We start from the raw sequence: 21569 nt of genomic DNA, 5'->3' as shown, positions 1-21569 counted from the left end.
TGTCTATAAGGTAGTAGTTTTGGAATTGTTAGCTAGATTACTTGTTGGTTATTACTGCATTGTCGGAACTAGAAGCACAAGCATTTCGCTACACTCGCATTAACATCTGCTAACCATGTGTATGTGACAAATAACATTTGATTTGATTTGATTTGAGTGGCCACTCGAATAGCAGCTAGCTAACTGTGATGATCAGGTGAACAAAAAAATAAAGTTCAGAGCATGCTAGGAATCCGGAGATATGGAGAAAAATAAGTCTGATTTGCTCTGGTTTGAGTCACGCTGTGCAGACTGGCGAGAGTTGACTGATGACCGCTAGCAGTGGCTAACTAGCTGACAACTATCTAGTGTGTGTGTGTGTGTGTGTGTGTGTGTGTGTGTGTGTGTGTGTGTGTGTGTGTGTGTGTGTGTGTGTGTGTGTGTGTGCGTGCGTGCGTGCGTGCGTGTGCGTGTGCGCGTGTGTGCGTGTGTGCTGTGACGGCCCTGAATTTTTCTGAACCGTCTCAGTGCAGCTCCTTCCAATAGGGCGCTTTCCCTTTAATTCCCAATTAAATAGCCAGCATCAGCTGCACGAAAGGGGGGGTTGTGATGGAGACGTGACTGAGGATGTGTTCAACCCTCAGTTCCCGAAGCTTCTCTATTCCGTTGTTTTGTTGCCGTTAAACGTGTGTTTTGTTGCCTAAGAGAGTTTACCCAGGATCGGATCCACTCTTTGCGTCCCTGGACTACACCTCTCCGTTCTTCGTGGCCTTTCTCCGCTGGAGATCTATTGGCGGATTGGATTGTCTGACTGACCGACTGACTACCACCTTTTTGTATACGGTATTTCATTTGTTTGGATGTGATGTATACTGTGATTTGGGTAGTTAGTGGTAGTTGAGGACTTAATTAAGAGTTGATCCGCTTTAAGGTTCTGTGGTAAAGTAATTGTTATATTGATTGTATGTTTAATACTGGGTTTACGCTACACGGAACGAACGGACAAACATCGCGTGACAAAAGTCACTTGAGTTCACTGAACTCCTTTACCGGGCAGGACTCTCTTTTTAGGCCCGAGGTACAGGACATTTCTGGAGGAACCAGAACTCATTGTGATATTATTATATATGTGTGTAATCATTGTTGTTGCTAATACAACCCACGCAACAGAATATAATTGTTTTTGAAGTTCTTTTCAATGTTTTAAGGGTTTATGAAAAGTTTATTTCCATCCTGACTTTTACATACGCACCGGCAGGACGACAGAACTCCCTCCATACGTCCTTTGTATTGGTGTAGACTTGACGGACCAGATGGGACTCATTCCCACCCAAACTAAAAGGAGAAACTAATGTTTTCTCTGGTAGGCACAACCTACCTGGCACCCCTATAAATAATAACCTCAAGTCAAAACCGTTACATAAAAAATGGCACCCCAGATGGGACAGCTCAACATTGAGAACTAACCAAAGCAAATATTTTGTGTGGAATTAAAACAATTGATTCACCCCAAGATAATGTGCTCATCCATGTCATACCTGTCAATGGGAATACACAGGGCCATTCTGACCATCAAGCTGACAACACAAATCATAATGTGAATGGAGATAATGGAGTTGATTTGGGCCAGAGCCCTGGGAATCTGAATGCTCTGTCTGAGCCACAGGCCACAGGAGGTCTAACCAGTTACTCACTTATTGACATGGATCTGTGTGGAAGTACTGAGCTAGCCCTCCCTCTGACACCCAACCTTCCTCCATTGTCTGGGTTATCTCACAACTTCAGGGATGACCCAAAACAACAGGTGTAAACGGTCAAAAAAAAGAAATAGTCTCAGAGGTTGGTTTTACAACTTCAAGGACATCCTTGATATTCGTCGGACTCAACAACATCTCCAAACTCTTATCCACCATAATTTCAAATGTCTAAGGGAAGAGCAACAACAGAGTGCCATGGAATTCAGAAACTCAATGAACACTCTAACCCACATGCTGATAGAGCTCAGTGAGAGTGGAAGACGGGAAATTACTGGTGCCATGGACAGGCAGTTTGACTACCAACGAAACCAACTCACTGCCACTCTCCAATGGCGCCTGCAACATCACCACACTGAGGTCCTCAAGGATGTTAATTCTGTTTTTTCTCCCATGGTTAACACTGTAGGCCACTTGCAGAGAGAACTCTCTAATTGTGTTAAAATGTTGGATGACTTGTCTGTGGACATGGCCTCCATTAGGCACAACTCCTTACACAGAGTTTCTCTGGTGTCCACTTCTGTTCAGACCACTGAGGGCCAAGCTGGCACCTCTGAACAGCCAAGACAAGGCCATTACAGTCACCACTGTCGATGGACTGGTTCGCTTGGGACAGCAGTTTGAGAAGGACAGAGAATGCCAACAGCAATATGACCAGAGAAAGAAACAGACACCCAAACAGTTGCCCAAGACAGACCATCAACAACAGCCAGAGTCTCCAGCCAAGACCTCTCTCATGTTCTGTTGGAGATGTAGCCAAAAGGGACATTCTTCAGCTAGATGTCCAAGACCGTATCAAGTAAACCCTTCCAGAAACCACAAATCACAACAGGCCAACACACCTAACTCTCTTCGCAGCAATGACCATCCTTCTCTGGGTGCTTTAACCAGAGCTGAAACCCCAAGAGTCACTGCCTACGCCCCCATCGACATCCCCTTCCTTTCAGTTAATACCGCACCAATCAGAAGCTAAAAAGTTACATGATTGGGGTTCAAATGTGGCACTCTTCTCTGCCGTTGCTCCGGTACCACTAACCCTTGATAATCCTTCTGACGATCTCCTTTTACAGGCTGTGAGAAGAGCTCAGCTGGAACAGCCAGAGGAGTTACGGCTGTTGGAACAGCTGCAGAATAATGCTGATGTATGTACTTCAAAGCTAGGACGCACCGGGCTCCTGAAGCACAAAATATTCCTTACACAGGAAATGCCGATCAAGCTAAAGCCATATCGTTTGTCCCCAGCGAAGCTAATCATCCAAAAGGGACTCAAAAATGATATGTTAGCACAAGATATAATAGAACGTTCCTCCTCTCCCTGGGCTGCTCCTGTTGTCCTCATCCCAAAAAAGACTGGTGGTCTTAGATTTTGTGTGGACTATAGGAAGACCAACAATGTTTCTCAGACTGATGCCTATCCTCTTCCTACCATCCATGAGATCCTGGAGTCATTGTCTGGCGCTGTTGTGTTCACTACCCTTGACCTCAATAGTGGTTATTGGCAGGTTGAGATGGACCAGGAAAGCAAGGATAAGACTGCTTTTGTCTGTGCTGAGGGCTTGTTTTCCTTTAAGGTGATGCCCTTTGGATTAAAGAATGCCCCTGCCACTTTCCAAAGACTCATGGAGATTGCGTTAGGTGAGCTCAAAGGGAAGATCTGTTTCGTCTACCTGGACGATATAATTATCTACTCTCAGAACAGAGAAAGACACTTTCAAGATCTTCAAGCAGTGTTGGACAAGCTAAGAGAAGCTGGTCTGACCTTAAATATGAAGAAGAGCAACTTCTGCCAAACCTCCCTGAAGTTCCTTGGCCATATTGTGTCTTTCGACGGCATTCATGTGGATCCTGAAAAGACAAAGGCTGTACAAGACTTCCCTGTGCCAACCACACTCAAGGCCCTTCAACGGTTCCTTGGTATGGCTGGATGGTACCATCGGTTTGTGTCGAACTTCTCCCAGGTGGCAGAACCCTCAACGCGTTGAAGCGAAAAGGAGCGAAATTCCAATGGACGGCAGAGTGCCAGACTTCCTTTGAAACCCTGAAACGACATCTCGTCACACCTCCCATTTTAGGTCATCCCAACTTTGATTGCCCTTTTGTTGTTTACACTGATGCAAGTGATGTTGGACTTGGTGCTGTCCTAGTCCAACAGACTGGACTTGGCACTGAAGAAGTGCTAGCGTTCGCCAGTCGGACATTGAATGGAGCAGAACGGAACTACTCCACAACAGAGCAAGAGTGCCTTGCAGTGGTCTGGGCTTTGGAAAAGTGGAGGTACTACTTGGAGGGAAGACACTTCACTGTGGTCACTGACCATTCCTCCCTTGTGTGGGTGTTCAAGACCAACAAACCAAGCACCAGACTCATAAGATGGGCTCTACGGTTGCAAGAGTTCACATTTGCAGTGGAATACAGGAAAGGAAAATACAACACTGTGCCAGATGCCTTGTCCAGAGCTCCTACTTGTGATAACGGTGGCCCTGATCTTACATGTGCTACTGTCCTGTCAAGCAGTCGAGACTTGCCCAAAACAGACTTTCCCATCTCTGATGAGGCAATATGGAAAGCTCAACAGGATGATCCAGAAGTACAGGCTTTGTACCAGACTATCCTGGAAGATGGAGAAAAGATGGTCAATCCTACCACAAAGCTGACCATCATTGAAGATAAAGTCTACCGAGTCGTACAACTACCTCACAGAACACTCTACCAAATGTACATACCGGACACTCTACGCCTACAACTGCTTCAACATTTCCATGAAGACCCATTAGCTGGTCATTTGGGCAGGTTCAAAACCTACAAGCGGTTGCAAGCGTTACTCTACTGGCCACATCTGAGCATGGATGTGAAGTCACACATCCAAAATTGTCAGGTTTGTCAAATGTACAAACCAGAAGGTAGAAAGCCTGCTGGCAAGTTGCAGCAAACGGTGGTTACCCGACCTTGGGAAATGTTAGGAGTGGATTTGATGGGTCCATTTCCTAGAAGCTCCAATCAGAATGTGTACATACTTGTTTTTGTTGATTACTATTCAAAGTGGGTGGAACTCTTTTCCCTGCGTCAGGCCACAGCAAGGACCGTCTCTAACATCCTTACGAAAGAGATCCTGACTCGCTGGGGAGTGCCTGATTACATCCTGTCTGATCGAGGTTCCCAATTTGTCTCTGATCTCTTTGAGGAGACCTGCCAAAGATGGAACCTGAGGCAGAAGTTGACCACGGCCTATCACCCACAGACCAATCTCACTGAGAGAGTAAATCGAACCTTGAAGACAATGATTGCTTCCTATGTAGGGACCCAGCACAAACACTGGGACAAGCACCTTCATGAGTTTCGATTTGCCCTGAATTCTGCTGTGCAAGAGTCCACTGGAGTCACACCTGCAGAGCTGAACCTAAGTCGTCCTCTCCGAGGACCCTTGGATATGGTGCTACAGCCCCAGCAGCTTACTCCAGACGCTGCTTGCTATGACCAGGTAGGCCATCTCCATGACTTGAGAGCTCTTGTCTCAAAGAACATGATCCAGGCTCGACTCAAGCAGAAGAGAAATTATGATAAGAACAGACGAGACATGCAGTTCCAGCTTCGTGATCGGGTGTGGCTTCGCTCTCATCCTTACTCGAAAGCTGAACAATTCTTCTCGGCCAAGCTCGCTCCTAAATGGCAAGGACCATATAGGATTGTGGAGCAGATGGGCCCTTTGAACTACCGAGTGGTGAAAGAGGACACAGGTGAAGATATGCGCGTTGTTCATGTCTCACGCCTTAAGGCCTGTTACCCCTCGGCTGAGGAAATGGAGGCGATTGAGCGCCGCAAGGTCCTGGATATCTTTGAAGAGGATAGTGAGGATACTTTTCTCGGATTCCCAGACCCAGAAGTCTCGCACCTTAAGGCCTGTGACTCCTCAGCTGAGGAGCGTGAGCTCCAAAAAGTAATGAATCTTTTTGTAGAGGAAAGTGATGAGGAGACCTTTCTCGGTTTCCCCGACCAAGATGTGCCTTTCAGGGCAATGGTCGGCTTTTTCCAGGGGAGGGGGTGTGTGACGGCCCTGAATTTTTCTGAACCGTCTCAGTGCAGCTCCTTCCAATAGGGCGCTTTCCCTTTAATTCCCAATTAAATAGCCAGCATCAGCTGCACGAAAGGGGGGGTTGTGATGGAGACGTGACTGAGGATGTGTTCAACCCTCAGTTCCCGAAGCTTCTCTATTCCGTTGTTTTGTTGCCGTTAAACGTGTGTTTTGTTGCCTAAGAGAGTTTACCCAGGATCGGATCCACTCTTTGCGTCCCTGGACTACACCTCTCCGTTCTTCGTGGCCTTTCTCCGCTGGAGATCTATTGGCGGATTGGATTGTCTGACTGACCGACTGACTACCACCTTTTTGTATACGGTATTTCATTTGTTTGGATGTGATGTATACTGTGATTTGGGTAGTTAGTGGTAGTTGAGGACTTAATTAAGAGTTGATCCGCTTTAAGGTTCTGTGGTAAAGTAATTGTTATATTGATTGTATGTTTAATACTGGGTTTACGCTACACGGAACGAACGGACAAACATCGCGTGACAAAAGTCACTTGAGTTCACTGAACTCCTTTACCGGGCAGGACTCTTTTTAGGCCCGAGGTACAGGACATTTCTGGAGGAACCAGAACTCATTGTGATATTATTATATATGTGTGTAATCATTGTTGTTGCTAATACAACCCACGCAACAGAATATAATTGTTTTTGAAGTTCTTTTCAATGTTTTAAGGGTTTATGAAAAGTTTATTTCCATCCTGACTTTTACATACGTCCTTTGTATTGGTGTAGACTTGACGGACCAGATGGGACTCATTCCCACCCAAACTAAAAGGAGAAACTAATGTTTTCTCTGGTAGGCACAACCTACCTGGCACCCCTATAAATAATAACCTCAAGTCAAAACCGTTACAGTGCGTGTGTGTGTGTGTGTGTTTGTGCCAACCTCTCATTCAGCAATTTACCACCAAACTTGTTAAGTAATGCTTTAGCTGTATAATCACATTCCCTCATTAAGACAAAGTTGCATCATCATTTCCCACTTATGGCCTCACATCTCAATAGAGACAGTGGTAGTAGCTATTCATAATCTGGGGACTGAGGAAACTTCAAGTTCCTCATCTCTTTATTTCCTCATCTCTTTATTTACGCCTGCAAGAATGAGTCCCAAGTGACACCATATCCCCTATATAGTGCACTACTTTTGACCAGAGCTATATGGGCACTACACAGGGAATTGGGTGCCATGTGGGACCCAGCCATACGCAGCCAATAACCAGATACATAAGGAAAGCAGTAACAACCCCTCTGTGTTTAAGTAAACTGTCTGGAGGTAGAAATAGGCTGTTGTTCAATGGAGCAGACAGGTGCTAGCCTACATACTGTATCAAAGAGCTTAAGAAGCAATTAACACCTTGCCTAAGGGCATTGCCCACACAAGGCCTTCATAAGATTCACATTGACAACGCCTGTCTAGCGTTGAAATGTTTTCATGACTAGGCCCTGGAGCGTTTCCTGACTTGATTAAACTGTGGGCCCTATTTATTATAGGCTATCACAAGCACCCAGAGTATTTCCTGGTTGGGTCACGCGGTCAGGGATAAACTTAAGACCATCTTCATGTATACTGGGCTGAGAGTTTTACCTCAGGCCCTAAGTATAGGCTATCACAAGGGCCCAAAGTATCTCCTGATTGGGATACCCGGTCAGGGATAACTCCAGGCCCTTTTCATTCATAACAATCATACATTGTGTAAAAACATTGTGTAAAAACAAACCTAGCTAGCTCATTTTTTGATGCCCCTCCCACTCAGCAAAACTCCTCTAAAGAGAAAGAAGGCAAATGAATAATGCATTGATATCTATGAACACTCGCTCTCTCTGTTTTACTGAGCACAGTTATATTATTAGATTTCAAACCAAGACCGTCTTTACTTTTCTTAAAGCGTTATTACAAATTAAAATGTGTGAATGCGTAGAGGGGGTGACTATCATTAGAGGCTACTTTCATGAGGATAGTCAAGCTCAAAGATGAAGAGAGAGAGAGCGAGAGAGCGAGAGAGCGAGAAAGCGAGAGAGCGAGAGAGAGTGAGAGCGAGAGAGAGAGAGAGAGGAATAGTCTTCCTTTAGCAAATACAATGGAGAGACGGGAGTTTAAAGTCACGTACTGCTTGCTTCCCCAGACTGACTCCGTTAGCAAATCTCCCATCATCCAGCCACATCTATTTCCCTCCACTAAATGAAAGATGCTTACACAATATGTTTGGTAATGGCCGGTGTTTAATCAGGTTATTATCATTAAAATCAAAATGGGAATAAAAAGGGAAGGAGAAGGGGATAGTGAAGTTAATGTGGCGTGGCCCCGTTTTACGGCCATTCGCAGTCTTTTTCATAGATAAACCGCTAGATCATTTTAATTAGACAGTGTGTTAATTGAGTGTGGGTCCTGGGGTATAAAACAGTATGTCATCATTAGTCTGCATCAACGGCAACCCTTCAAAACTGTGACACCATTCACCCGACTGAGTGAGAAAGAGAGGGAGAGAGTGACAGAAAGAGGAAGGGGTGAGGGAAAGAGTATTTGCGTGTGTGGTAGAGACAGAGAGCGAGTGAGTGTGAGGGAGAGAGAGAGCGGTAGGTGATCTCCCCCCTCAACATCCTCTCTGACATCATTACTTAGTCAATGCGTTCTGCCTAATGTGCTAATGTTCAGGAAATGCCAAGAGAGATCAACGTTACAAGGTATCCCACTTTGCCTAAAAAACGGTGGTAAAGGTCAAGACTCTATGCCCAGGGGGAGCATGCTGCATATACCACCTACTTCGATCTACCTACTACACTGCACCACGCAGTCCAACCACTACCATGCAAAACTGGTCTGAGATCAGCTGTTAGAGAACTAGAGACAGTCAGACTACGCCAGTCCAACCACTACCATCCAAACTGTACTGGGATCAGCTGCTAGAGAGCCAGAGACAATGTCACGGTCGGCCCCTGAGATACCTTTCTTCTGAGATACCTCCCGTGGAAAAAGAGGTTTAATAATAGAATGAAGATGAAACCAAATCACATTTGACACAATTTTATATTAATGTTATTAACACCTACACACAGACTCTCTCTAATACACACACTCACAAACTCACACACACACACACACACACACACACAGACATGCGGCTCGGTGCTCTGTCGACACCCTTGTACAGCAGAAATGGATCAGTGGCCAAGAGTATTATTACACTCAAGTCAAACAGTCTTAACATATCCTTCCACCAAGGCCTAGTCTAGTACTGCTACCGTGGTGATGGTACAGGAAACACAATGAGACCATTAGCTTGATGATTGACTGCTTTCAGAACCTTTCATCCAATGGGTGAGCCATGCAGGAGACATGAGTCTCAAGGCTTTTAGTGACTTCTGTGGTTTTAGATGTTGCTCTGTTACAACAGCATGTGCTATGTAATGACATTGTAATTGACCCTGAATGTGTTGTAGTGCAGGCATACTGGGTAAATGTGTGGCTATCAAACGCTGATAAGCCAACTGTAGTTACGTTAAACTACCTTCATCGGTAGGTCTTGGAGAGCAGTTTTCACAAGGGGTTTCATGACCTGGCCCAACCAGGGAAAGTTCACCAGGGTAAAACGAGGACCCTAGTTATTATTCCATCTCCTTTCACATGTTTCTCTCAATCCAGTCCATTAACTAAATAATAAATGACAAGCATGTAGTCAATCTTGATAAAGCAACTAAACAAGGAGCTAAACACGAACACACAGCTCGGCGCTAGCCTGAAAAGGTCGGGCCAAGTTAGCTCAAGTCAAGATGTATCCTCCGTCTAGTCGTGGCGGCGCATGGCTTCTTGCCACCAAGCTTCACTATTTCCACTGCGGAGAGGAAACAGGGGCTGGGAAAACACATTTGTAAACACAAAGTAGACGAAGAGGAGAGGGGATGGAGGTATGAAAAGAGGAAGAGTGCCTTTGGAAGAGGGCATTATTTATGACACCCTATCCTCCTCTCTTCCCTTCTTCCTCCAGAGCAGTTAGTTCCTCCATAGCGGTAGGTAGCAAAATGGTGGCACTTTACAAGCCATTAGCATCACTAAACGGAAGGGAAGCCATCCAAGGGGTGAGACGAGACACAGACAGGGCTAGGAACAAGGGGTGAGACGAGACACAGACAGGGCTAGGAACAAGGGGTGTGACGAGACACAGACAGGGCTAGGAACAAGGGGTGAGACGAGACACAGACAGGGCTAGGAACAAGGGGTGAGACGAGACACAGACAGGGCTAGGAACAAGGGGTGAGACGAGACACAGACAGGTCTAGGAACAAGGGGTGAGACGAGACACAGACAGGGCTAGGAACAAGCCCCCTGTGTACCTCCTAAATCATGTTCCAAGCCAATGCATGGATGCCAGAGCTGTGTTCAGCTATGCCAACCAACTACGCCACCCTCTCCTCACTGTTGGTGAGTGCAGTAAGGGGGTTGGCGAACAACCATATTCTTCAAGATGAGCGGATGTTGTTGAATAATGAAGTTCATTTCAGTTCAATTAAATTCAGTTTAGTAAAATTAATTTCAGTTGAGTTCTGTTAATTACAGTTTAGTTGAGTTCAGTTAATTTCAGTTTTGTTCATTTTATTTCAGTTCAATTCATTTCAGTTTAGTTCAGTTTATTTCGAGGGGAAGAATCCATGTGTATTCCTGTGTTCAGGTTGAAGAGTCAGGTGCTTGAGTCTACTAAATGTACTGCAAATATTGAAGAAATTAAATGTCTCGAATTATGGTCTGTACGATATGCCTACAGTACGGTTACTAATTGTTTATGAAATACTTCCACTTGTACAGTACATTACTGTAGCCTTACAAAATGGGTCTCTTATACAATTTAGTGTGTGTGTGTGTGTGTGTGTGTGTGTGTGTGTGTGTGTGTGTGTGTGTGTGTGTGTGTGTGTGTGTGTGTGTGTGTGTGTGTGTGTGTGTGTGTGTGTGTGTGTGTGTGTGTGTGTGTGTGTGTGTGTGTGTGTGTGTGTGTGTGTGTGTGTTTTGCCTATAAGCTCTCTGAAAAAGATGTAGGCATCTCAAAAGATCAGCTCACTACGTTGATAACCTGCCAGATTTATAATGAACTCTTCTTCCATTAAAGACCACTCACAGAGTCCCACTCTGCATCTTAAGCAAATGCATATTTAGATTTCCCCCACTGGATGTATGAAGAACAAAGAGAAAACCATGTATTGCATCATGAAGAAAAAACATCAAGATTAAAAAATGCCCATAGATCCTGCCAAGGCTGGCAGACTTTCCTGCACTATTGACGTATATGTAGATATTTACTACCAGCAAAGTGCATTACTGGAAGCATCGACATCAAAAGCGAGTGGATGGATGAAATACATTATCATGTTTGAAAATCACTTACGAAAGTGGCTTTTATGATAGTAATGATCAGCATGCACAATAATGGCGGCCATTTTGTATCCACATTGGCAAGAAGAAGGAACCCTGCCATTATATTCATAAACACCACTGAGACTGAGAAACTCGACACTCTGCCCATAGGGAGTCTAGGCTAGGCTAATATCCACCCAGTGCTCAGGCACACAGACAGACAGACAGACAGACAGACAGACAGACAGACAGACAGACAGACAGACAGACAGACAGACAGACAGACAGACAGACAGACAGACAGACAGACAGACAGACAGACAGACAGACAGACAGACAGACAGACAGACAGACAGACAGACAGACAGACAGACAGACAGACAGACAGGCAGGCAGGCAGGCAGGCAGACAGCAGGCAGGCAGGCAGACAGGAATAGAGAAGAGACCACATTAGCCTTCTCTACACGCCTCAGAGGGTACAACCTGCCTTGGGGAACGTAACACCACTTCTACCCATGTCATCCTAGAGTAGTGGCACAGGGCACAACGCGGCTGAGGCAACACACGCATAGCATTCTGGGTAGAAGTAAAAAAATATATATTAAAAAATGTAAAAATAAAGAAGGAAAGGGAGTGTGGTGGCACAACGACATGTGAGTGAATGCATGGGTGAGGCCAGAGTAGACTCGTTCAGCCACCCACCCCCGCCACACACACACACACACCAACCCCAACTGCTGTGGTTAAATTAGAGTTAGAGCACTTCAGGCTCCATCAGGCCGTCCTTGAGGGCTTAATTCATCACCCATACAATCAGGAGCTAAAGCCCAATGAAGATAAAGTAGTCCAGTACTAGTGTCTGAGAGCTGGAGAAAACATGCTTGAGTAGGCAGTCAATCCCCCTCATGTGGCAAGAAGAGAATATTTCAAAATGGATACCTGTTTCCGTCTTCAAGATCATTCTTACAGATGTACAGCTAGGGGGAAACGGAGACATGGAGTTGGGCTGGCTGAGGTAGACAATACACCCAGAAAACCTGTCTCACACACACAGAGCCAAGCACATACACACACACTCACACACACACACATACACAAACGTCCCCAAACCGCCGCAGCCATCACTGCGAGTTAAAAAAACAAGTTCATGCAGCGTGTCATAATAACTTCAGACAGAGGATTGAAACTGAGGGATTCATTTTTTTTTCTCATCCAAATGAAATCAAGCAAAAAAGAGGCAGCCACAACAACAAAAGAAACATGTAAGAATAATTACAAAAAAAGAGCCCAGTGGCTTTCTCTGCTCTGAGTCTGCATGGTTGTGGAAATTGCTTTTATTCATTTCACCATATTATTCTGTTTCAAATGAAGGACTCTAAGCCCTTTTCGGGGGGGGGGGGATGAAATCATGTCAGTATTCCAGCCGTTTCAAAATAAGATTGGGATGGAATGATCTGGCTGCTACATGAAAATGATTCATCTGTGTCATAACAGCCATTCATGTATTAGTAGCCTGAGGTATTAGCCAGAACAAGGACATGTCTTATCATTAACATGACCTACACGTTCCATTGTGACCTCAGTTAAAGTACAAGCTGTCTTCACTCACAGAGGATGAGACAGGTTGTATTGCATCACCAATGAATACCCTTTTGTAGACGGACAGACTTTGGTGGCAGAGCAACATTCATAGACCAAAATGATACATGACCTACCAGTTCTCCTCTGTGCGGTTGTAAAGCTGCTATTACAGGCTCATAGCCTGCCAATCAATGAAATTGTATTATTGACCATCACCATAGGTATTGATCGCATAGGCCAAGGCATATTAAGAACAGTGTTCTAAGTGCTGTGAATGTTTGCTAGGAATATTGAGGCTTCACAAGGGCCCTTCCCTGGATGATTTCATTGCCCCTGATTCCATGAGACACCATTGTCTCAGACTCTGTATCCCTACAATAATACACAATTGCAGATGCTGCTTTTAAGAGGCATAATGATAGTCTCTCGTACATTGTACGCCACCCTTTGGAGTGTCTGTGTAAGTGCAGGTAACAAGTGCACCGATTACTAATTTGGGGAGCGAGGCATTATTCTGAATATAATTTACTCTGCCATGATGATAGTTGGCAGATTAATTTTTTTTTTTAAATCCATATAAATGGTAAACATGCATATAAAGTCCACATAATTCGTAGGTATAGAATATAGTTATTAAACTAGGCCTATTAAATGTATGCCTATTGTAAACGAATTGTGAACATAGAAGCAACAGGAACAAGCCAGCAATTCAGAGGACCACATAGGCTTGCTTTCATTCGATGCGAAATTTCGTTATTACAATTAAAGAATTCAAACAATTTATATACCCTAAAAAATATTTACAAATCTGCCCAATCAATTAGCCTATATTGCATGAAAAAAATCCAAAGCTACGTATACAAGACCTGCAACAAAACATATTGCAAAATACAGGACACGTTAACGATTATAATTTATTTCAGTCGTATTCATTCCATATAAATAAACTAAAACTATTGGAATTCACCTGTCAGAGTAACCTATATGCCCAAGTATAGTGAGTGTTTTCAAACCGCTATGTGAAGCAATGCTGCTATCGGTATGGCACGGGCACGGAGTCTGCTGCAATCAAGCATATCTCCGTGTGCAATAGCCAAAACCAGTCCAACCGGACCCCGAATGCTTCTGGAGGTGCTGAAACCTATGTGGGATATAGTGCCCTGCTGTGCGCAACTGAACCGCTGCACCTGTTACAGTGGCCAAACAACTCGCTAAAGCAAGCGAATATTTCTGTGCGCAGCACAGTTTGGATATAATAGGCCTTTACAGTCATTGACGAAACGTAGTGCTTCATCATATAACATTGTTTATTTTGTGAAAAACAAATACACATGACAAATGGTGAATAATCATCACTTACGCTGCTGTTTTGCCCCGACCAGTAAACCACTGCGTGGTTATGCGCTGAGTCCCCGGTCAAGGCGAAAGTAGTGCTGCTTAGTTTGGGTTCATCTCCTCTGGAAGTCCCTCGACCCTCGTCCCTGTTCCACTTGAATTCGGATCGGCCCAGTCTGTGTCCGTCCAGTAACGGACCAGGACTCCTTCTCTCATCCGATGTATTAAGGCTCTCCCTAAACTCGGGGGGTTCGGGACCGCTTCGCTTCGCTCTCCGTAACGCAACATCCTCAGCACCATCCTTGACCTTACCCAAATCATCCACCCCAATATTATATTCACCACGGTACCTTTCTTCGTTTTCACTAGACCCGGTTAAATCTTCCAGAGCGACTTTTGGGGTAACTCCATCGTCAGTGAATCTCGGCTCATCCACGAGAACACCTGCCTGTTGGGTGTCGCTTGGTACTCCAGTATTTTTGTCAGTAACTCCGAGTAGCTGGTACTCCAGTCGGACCTGTTCCAAAGCTTTGGCCGCATGCCTCGTACCTTCAGCCGCGTGCGTACCGGTATCCAGCTGTAATTCCTCCAGGTGTAGCTGGACCGGCGATTGGCACAATGCGCAAGTTATCTCCGCCTTGGCATTTAGCTGGGTATGAGCGGAGATCAGAAACCAGGTACACAGAGTTAAGTGCAAACCTGGGCAGAAGCCAAGCCAAGTATCCATTGCTGGTATAGTTAGAGATTTGGGTCCAACGCACGGAACGGCGAAACCTTATCCAACCGAGGACCAACTCCCCCCGAAGTCGATGAGAATTTCGTGGTATTTGGAAAAGCGCCCTTCGGCTAAACTGTTCACGTTCAAGGAGCTGGTCGCGGGAGCCACCACATAGGAGAGGAGCTGTATCGAAGCCGAGCTGCCGAATGTGCGCCCGGATGAGAGGAATACTGTGAGAGAACGCGAACGCAAGAGAGAGACGAGAGCGAGAGCCGAGAACGGGAGAGAGAGCGAGAGAGAGAGATGCGCGGTGGCTTTCACACTGGTTGTGAAAGCCCACTAATAATCGAATATGATATGACCGATAAAGACCTATTCAACTTAGCTTTCAGCAGAGAGATAACCTTTGACGATGTTCATATCAAAGTCAAATCAATGGTGTCATTGTATAACGATGCTTGATGTGATTATGGACCAGGATTTCCCACACATTATATTCTTCACAGTGCTTCAGAACTCATTATTTTTATTAACCCGAATCAAAGTAATCGGTTTTTAATGTACTCCTGTCCAAAGCAAACCGTATTTCCTGAAATGCATCTAAATCACTTGTAGCGGGTGCTCTGACACCTTAGACTCTTGCCAATTAGACGTTCCATTATGCCATGACATAAAGGTTAATATGCACACAGAGGGAATTATTAGCGCAATAAAGCAATGGTCTTTTTTAAAGATCAGCAGCCGAAGAAAAATAATGTTTGTACAATCAGAACATTAAATAAATTGTGCAGTTATTAACGTGTTGTTATTTGAGAAAAGGTGTTAAAGTAACCGTCCAGTGTTTCCAGATTTCCATGAAATTACAATTACAATATGACTGAAATAGTTCTCCTTCGATTTATTTGAATGGCCTATGTTTCTTTGTTGGAATGGTGTTGGCATACAACAAAAGCAGAACTGTGTGGCGTATACTGGTCATGAAAATAATTCATGTGAATAGACCACTGATTGGCCAGCTCGTCCGCTGATCCAGACATCATCCTCTGTCAAGAAAAAGAAAGCATATTTTAAACTGTCTGTCGGAGATAGCAGTTTGAGGTGTGGCTTGTTATAGGTCTATGTTGTAGACCTGTGCGCAATGCTTGCATCGCTGCATGCCCAAGAATGAAACAACCTTATCATCAGTTTCATTTATGTCTCATTTGTCTCATGACAGCCAACATGAAACAGACGCGACTAGATCTGAACGAGCCGCTCCGCAGCTGAGTCGAGTCTGATGGCATATAGCTGGCGGCTGAGTCGAGTCTGACGGCAGAGTGCTGTACTGGGCTGGGGCATTCAAATGGAGCTCTAGTGTGCGTGCAGAGAAGGCCCAGGGTTGAATCAATAGGATGAATTGGGCGGATTTGGCAGGGAGTTACGCTATTCCCAGTGGGAAAACACAACCAGCGCCAAGAGGAGAGAGTCTGGTGGAGAGGGATGGATAAAGGGAGCGGGAGGAGGAGGATAGGGAGGGATGGATGGATGTTTGAGATTTGAAAAAAGACACCAGGTGTTTATCAACCCAAGTCTTAAGAAGCAGCCAAAAGATGAAAAATTATAACACATTGAACATTTCAAAATTGAATGCAGCCTACCAATTTATTTTAGAGACAAGCCTACATCACAGAAAACCCTAAGACACAGAAATATGCAGAATGTCCTATATCTATAATAAATTAGCAGTGGATGGGAGAATAAGACAGTATCCACAGGTTCTATGACCTCCAATGACCTCCAAACTTGAATATATTGTGGTATTGTTGTGGTCAAGATGGCTAAAACCACTGCCCCTCCAAAGGGCTCCAAGCCCTATAGAAAATAACCAAAGTTGTGCCTCAGATGACACCCTATTAGCATAGGGTTCTTGTCAAACATTCACTCTTAGAACTATTGATGACTCGAGGAACCCTGGAGATCCTCAAGGAACCATTACTACTCAATGGTTCATATTTGCACCTTCAGTTAGTTCAGGGCTTCTTGGGGGAACATTTAATGGTTCAATGTAGCAATGGGTTCCTGGAGGAACCCTAGAGTGGAGGTGTGGCTTAGTAGGGGCATGGCTTTAAGATAAACTCTATACTGTATATACAAAGTATGTGGACACCCCTTCAAATGAGTGGATTTGGCTAATTTAGCCACACCCATTGCTGATACAGTAGGTGCATGAAATAGAGCACAAAGCAATACAATCTCCATAGACAAACATAGGCAGTAGAATGGCGTTACTGACGAGCTCAGTGATTTTCAACGTGCCACCGTCATAGGATGCCACCTTTTCAACAAGTCGCATCATCAAATTTCTGCACTGCTAGAGCTGCTCCAGTCAACTGTAAGTGCAGTTATTGTGAATTTGAAACGTCTAGGAACAACACATGGCTCAGCTTCATGAAATGGGTTTCCATGGCCGAGCAACCGCAAGCACACAAGCCTACAATTCAGGAGAACGCTACAGTGCCTTGCAAAAGTTTTCAAGCCCCCTTGGCATTTTTCCTATTTTCTTGCATTACAACCTGTAATTTATTTTTATTTGGATTTCCTGTAATGGACCTACACAAAATAGTCCAAAATGGTGAAGTGAAATGAAAAAAAAAAACGTGTTTCAAAAAATTCAAAGAAAGAAACAACAGAAAAGTGGTGTGTGTATATGTGTTCACCCCCATTGATATGAAGCAGCTAAATAAGATCTGTTGCAACAAGTACCTTCAGAAGTCACATCATTAATAAAATAAAGTCCACCTGTGTGCAATCTAAGTGTCACATGATCTGTCACATGATCTCAGTATATATACACGTGCTCTGAAAGGCCCCAGAGTCTGCAACACCACTAAGCAAGGGGCACCACCAAGGAAGCAACACCATGAAGACCAAGTGTCACACCCTGGCCTTAGTATTCTGTGTTTTCTTTATTATGTTGGTTAGGCCAGGGTGTGACATGGGTGATTTATGTGTCTTGTTTTGTCTAGGGGCTTTGTTGTCTATGGGGTTGTGTTCAGTTGAGTGTTCTAGGTAAGTCTATGGTTGCCTGGAGTAGTTCTCAATCAGAGGCAGGTGTTTATCGTTGTCTCTGATTGGGAACCATATTTAGGCAGCCATATTCTTTAGGTATCTGGTGGGTGGTTGTTTCCTGTCTCTGTGTTCTCTGGTACCAGTTAGGACTGTTTCGGTTTTGCCACGTTTTCTTATTTTGTATTTGTATAGTGTTTACATTTTTGTCTTTATTACAGGGCACAGGGAGAGTGTGGCAGAGTCAGGAGTCAGACCTGAGCCAACTTATCGTAAGGAGCCAAGGAGGAAACCAGAACCAGAGCTGGTGTTGGAGGTGAACTAAGCAGAGACCGTGAAGGAGTTAATGGGGAAATTGGAGGAGAGAGTTATGAGGGAGTTGCTGTGTTGGTGCATGAGGCACGGCATTCACCCGACGGAGCATTTTCGGGGATTTGATGGCACCTGGGTCAGCTCTCCATACTCGTCCTGAGGTGCGTGCTAGTCGTCTGGTGAATACTGTGCCAGCCTCACGCACCAGGCCTCCTGTGCACATCCCTAGCCTTGCACGTCCTGTGCCAGCTCAGCGCTACAGTGCTCCTAGCAGTGCTAACCGTAGCAGGTGTGGTACTGGTCAGGCACCGTGTTATGCGGTGGAACGCACAGTGTCCTCAGTACGCGTGCTTAGCCCGGTATGCTACATCCCAGTTCCCCACATCTGCCGGGCTAGGCTGAAGATCCAGCCAGGGTGGTTGGTGCCAGCCCTGCTCTCAAGAGCCCCAGTGCGCCTGCACGGTCCGGTCTATCCAGTGCCACCTCCATGCACCAGCCCTCCGGTGGCAGCCCCTCGCACCAGGCTTCCTGTGCGTGTCCTTGGCCTAGTACCACCAGTGTCGACACCACGTACCATGCCTGCAGTGCGCCTCGCCTGTCCAGCGCTGTCAGAGCCTTCCTCCTCTCCAGCATCGCCTGAGCTGCTTGTCTGCCCAGCGCCGCCTGAGCTGCCTGTCTGTCATTAGCTGCCAGAGTCTCCCGTCTGTCATGAGCCGCCAGAGTCTCCCGTCTGTCATGAGCCGCCAGAGTCTCCCGTCTGTCATGAGCCCCCAGAGTCTCCCGTCTGTAATGAGTCGCCAGAGTCTCCCGTCTGTCATGAGCCGCCAGAGTCTCCCGTCTGTCATGAGCCGCCAGAGTCTCCCGTCTGTCATGAGCTGCCAGAGTCTCCCGTCTGTCATGAGCCGCCAGAGTCTCCCGTCTGTCATGAGCCGCCAGAGTCTCCCGTCTGTCATGAGCCGCCAGAGTCTCTCGTCTTTCATGAGCCGCCAGAGTCTCCCGTCTGTCATGAGCCGCCAGAGTCACCAGTCTGTCATGACCCGCCAGAGCCGGCAGTCTGCAAGGAGCCGCCAGAGCTGCCAGTCTGCAAGGAGCCGCCAGAGCCGCCAGTCTGCAAGGAGCCGCCAGAGCCGCCAGTCTGCAAGGAGCCACCAGAGCTGCCAGTCTGCATAGAGCCGCCAGAGCCGCCAGTCAGCCAGGGTCAGCCAGAGTCGCCAGTCTGCCAGGATCTGCCAGAGCCGCCAGTCAGCCAGAATCTGCCAGAGCCGCCAGTCAGCCAGGATCTGCCAGAGCCGCCAGTCAGCCAGGGTCTGCCAGAGCCACCAGAGCTCTTAGTCTTGGGCTACTCTCAGTCCTGAGCTACCTCTCAGTCTTCAGCTACCCCTCAGTCTTGAGCTACCCCTCAGTCTTGAGCTAGCCCCCAGTCTTGAGCTAGCCCCCAGTCTTGAGCTACCCCTCAGTCTTGAGCTACCCCTCAGTCCCGAGCTACCCCTCAGTCCCGAGCTACCTCAGTCCCGAGCTGTCCCTCCGTCCGGAGCTGCCCCTCAGTCCAGTGGGGCCCTTTGTTAACTTCTTGGATATAGGGGGTGCTATTTTTATTTTGGGATGGAAAAACGTTCCCGTTTTAAACAAGATATTTTGTCACGAAAAGATGCTCGACTATGCATATAATTGACAGCTTTTGAAAGAAAACACTCTGACGTTACAAAACTGCAAAGATATTGTTTGTGAGTGCCACAGAACTGATGTTACAGAAAAAACCCAGATAAAAATCCAATCAGGAAGTGCCGCATTTTTTGAAACCGCCTCATGCCAATGACTCCTTATATGGCTGTGAATGGGCCATGAATGAGCTTAGGCTTTCTGTCGCTTCCCCAAGGTGTCGACAGCATTGTGACGTATTTGTAGGCATATCATTGGAAGATTGACCATAAGAGACTACATCTACCAGGTGGTCGCTTGGTGTCCTGTTTAGACATCAAGGAAAACGCTATATCTGGCACAAACCCAACACCTCTCATCACCCCGAGAACAACATCCCCAGAGTGAAGTTATGGTGGTGGCAGAATCATGCTGTGAGGGTATTTGTCTTCAGCAGGGACTGGGAAACTGGGACTGAGGTCCAGTCTTCCAGAGATTTGAGACTGGGACGGAGATCCACCTTCCAGCAGGACAATGACCCTAAGCATACTGCTAAAGCAACACTCGAGTGGTGTGGTTTAAGGTGAAACATTTAAATGTCTTGGAATAGCCTAGTCAAAGCCCAGACCTCAATCCAATTGAGAATCTGTGGCATGACTTAAAGATTGCTGTACACCAGCAGGAACCCATCCAACTTGAAGGAGCTGGAGCAGTTTTGCCTTGAAGAATGGGCAAAAATCCCAGTTGCTAGATGTGCCAAGCTTATAGAGTCATATCCCAAGAGACTTGCAGCTATAATTTCTATAATTTGGGGGGTGAATAGTTATGCATGCTCAAGTTCTGTTTTGTTTTGTCTAATTTCTTGTTTGTTTCACGACAACAACAAACATTTTCCATCTTCAAAGTGGTAGGCATGTTGTGTGAATCAAATGATACAAACCCCCCTAACATCTATTTTAATTCCAGGTTGTAAGGCAACAAAATAGGAAAAATGCCAAGAGGGTGAATACTTTCGCAAGGCACTCTATCTGCCCAAATGCATAGAGCCAACTGTAAAGTTTGGTGTAGGAAGAATAATGGTCTGGGGCTGTTTTTGATGGTTCGAGCTAGGACCCTTAGTTCCAGTGAAGGGACATATTTACGCTACAGCATACAATCATAGTCTAGACAATTCTGTGCTTCCAACTTTGTGGCAACAGTTAGGGGAAGTCCCTTTCCTGTTTTAGCATGACAATGCCCATGTGCACAAAGCGAGGTCCATACAGAAATAATTAGTCAAGATTGGTGTGGAAGAACTTGCTTGGCTTGCACATCGCCCTGACCTCAACCTCATTGAACACCTTTTGGATGAATTGGAATGCCAAATGCAAGCCAGGCCAAATCGCCCAACGTCAGAGCTTGACCTCACTAATGCTCCAAAGCATTACATATGAATCTTATAGACATGTAATAAGTGTGAAGTAACAAAGTGAATAGTAATTGGCTTTCAGATAGTTCTCTAATTATGCAATGTCTTAGTGATTTGAAGAAGTAAATGTTTCAATATAAGGTCACATGACGAACAGAGGGATTGAGCATTGGTACTGATATTAAATTAAAGGCTGCCATCTGGTGTTTGGGTTAGAGATATAGGACACAGTGGGGAAATTTGGGACAGAGGTATGAATGATAAGGGTAAGAGATGTTTTTGACAATTTCCAATGACTAAAACTCAATGCTATAGTTTGAGTAGCACCATTGAATTAAGTAAGACGGTAATGTCATCTAAAAAAAAATCTGTTTCCGT

At 45.6% G+C, this 21569-nt stretch overlaps 1 protein-coding gene across 1 annotated transcript in view; it reads right to left on the bottom strand.

The window, feature by feature from the left end:
- Positions 1-15036, bottom strand: part of LOC124003913 (VPS10 domain-containing receptor SorCS3-like) — a 217583-nt gene extending 202547 nt beyond the window's left edge. The window contains exon 1 of the mRNA XM_046312563.1: positions 14096-15036. Within this exon, the coding sequence (XP_046168519.1) occupies positions 14096-14797 (702 nt within the window). The 5' untranslated portion in view covers positions 14798-15036. The remainder of the gene's footprint in view (positions 1-14095) is intronic.
- Positions 15037-21569: the final 6533 nt, after the last annotated feature.

This window comes from Oncorhynchus gorbuscha, linkage group LG18, assembly GCF_021184085.1.
Source record: "Oncorhynchus gorbuscha isolate QuinsamMale2020 ecotype Even-year linkage group LG18, OgorEven_v1.0, whole genome shotgun sequence".
Classification (NCBI taxonomy): Eukaryota; Metazoa; Chordata; class Actinopteri; order Salmoniformes; family Salmonidae; genus Oncorhynchus; species Oncorhynchus gorbuscha.
This window is presented reverse-complemented; position numbering and strand designations above follow the sequence as displayed.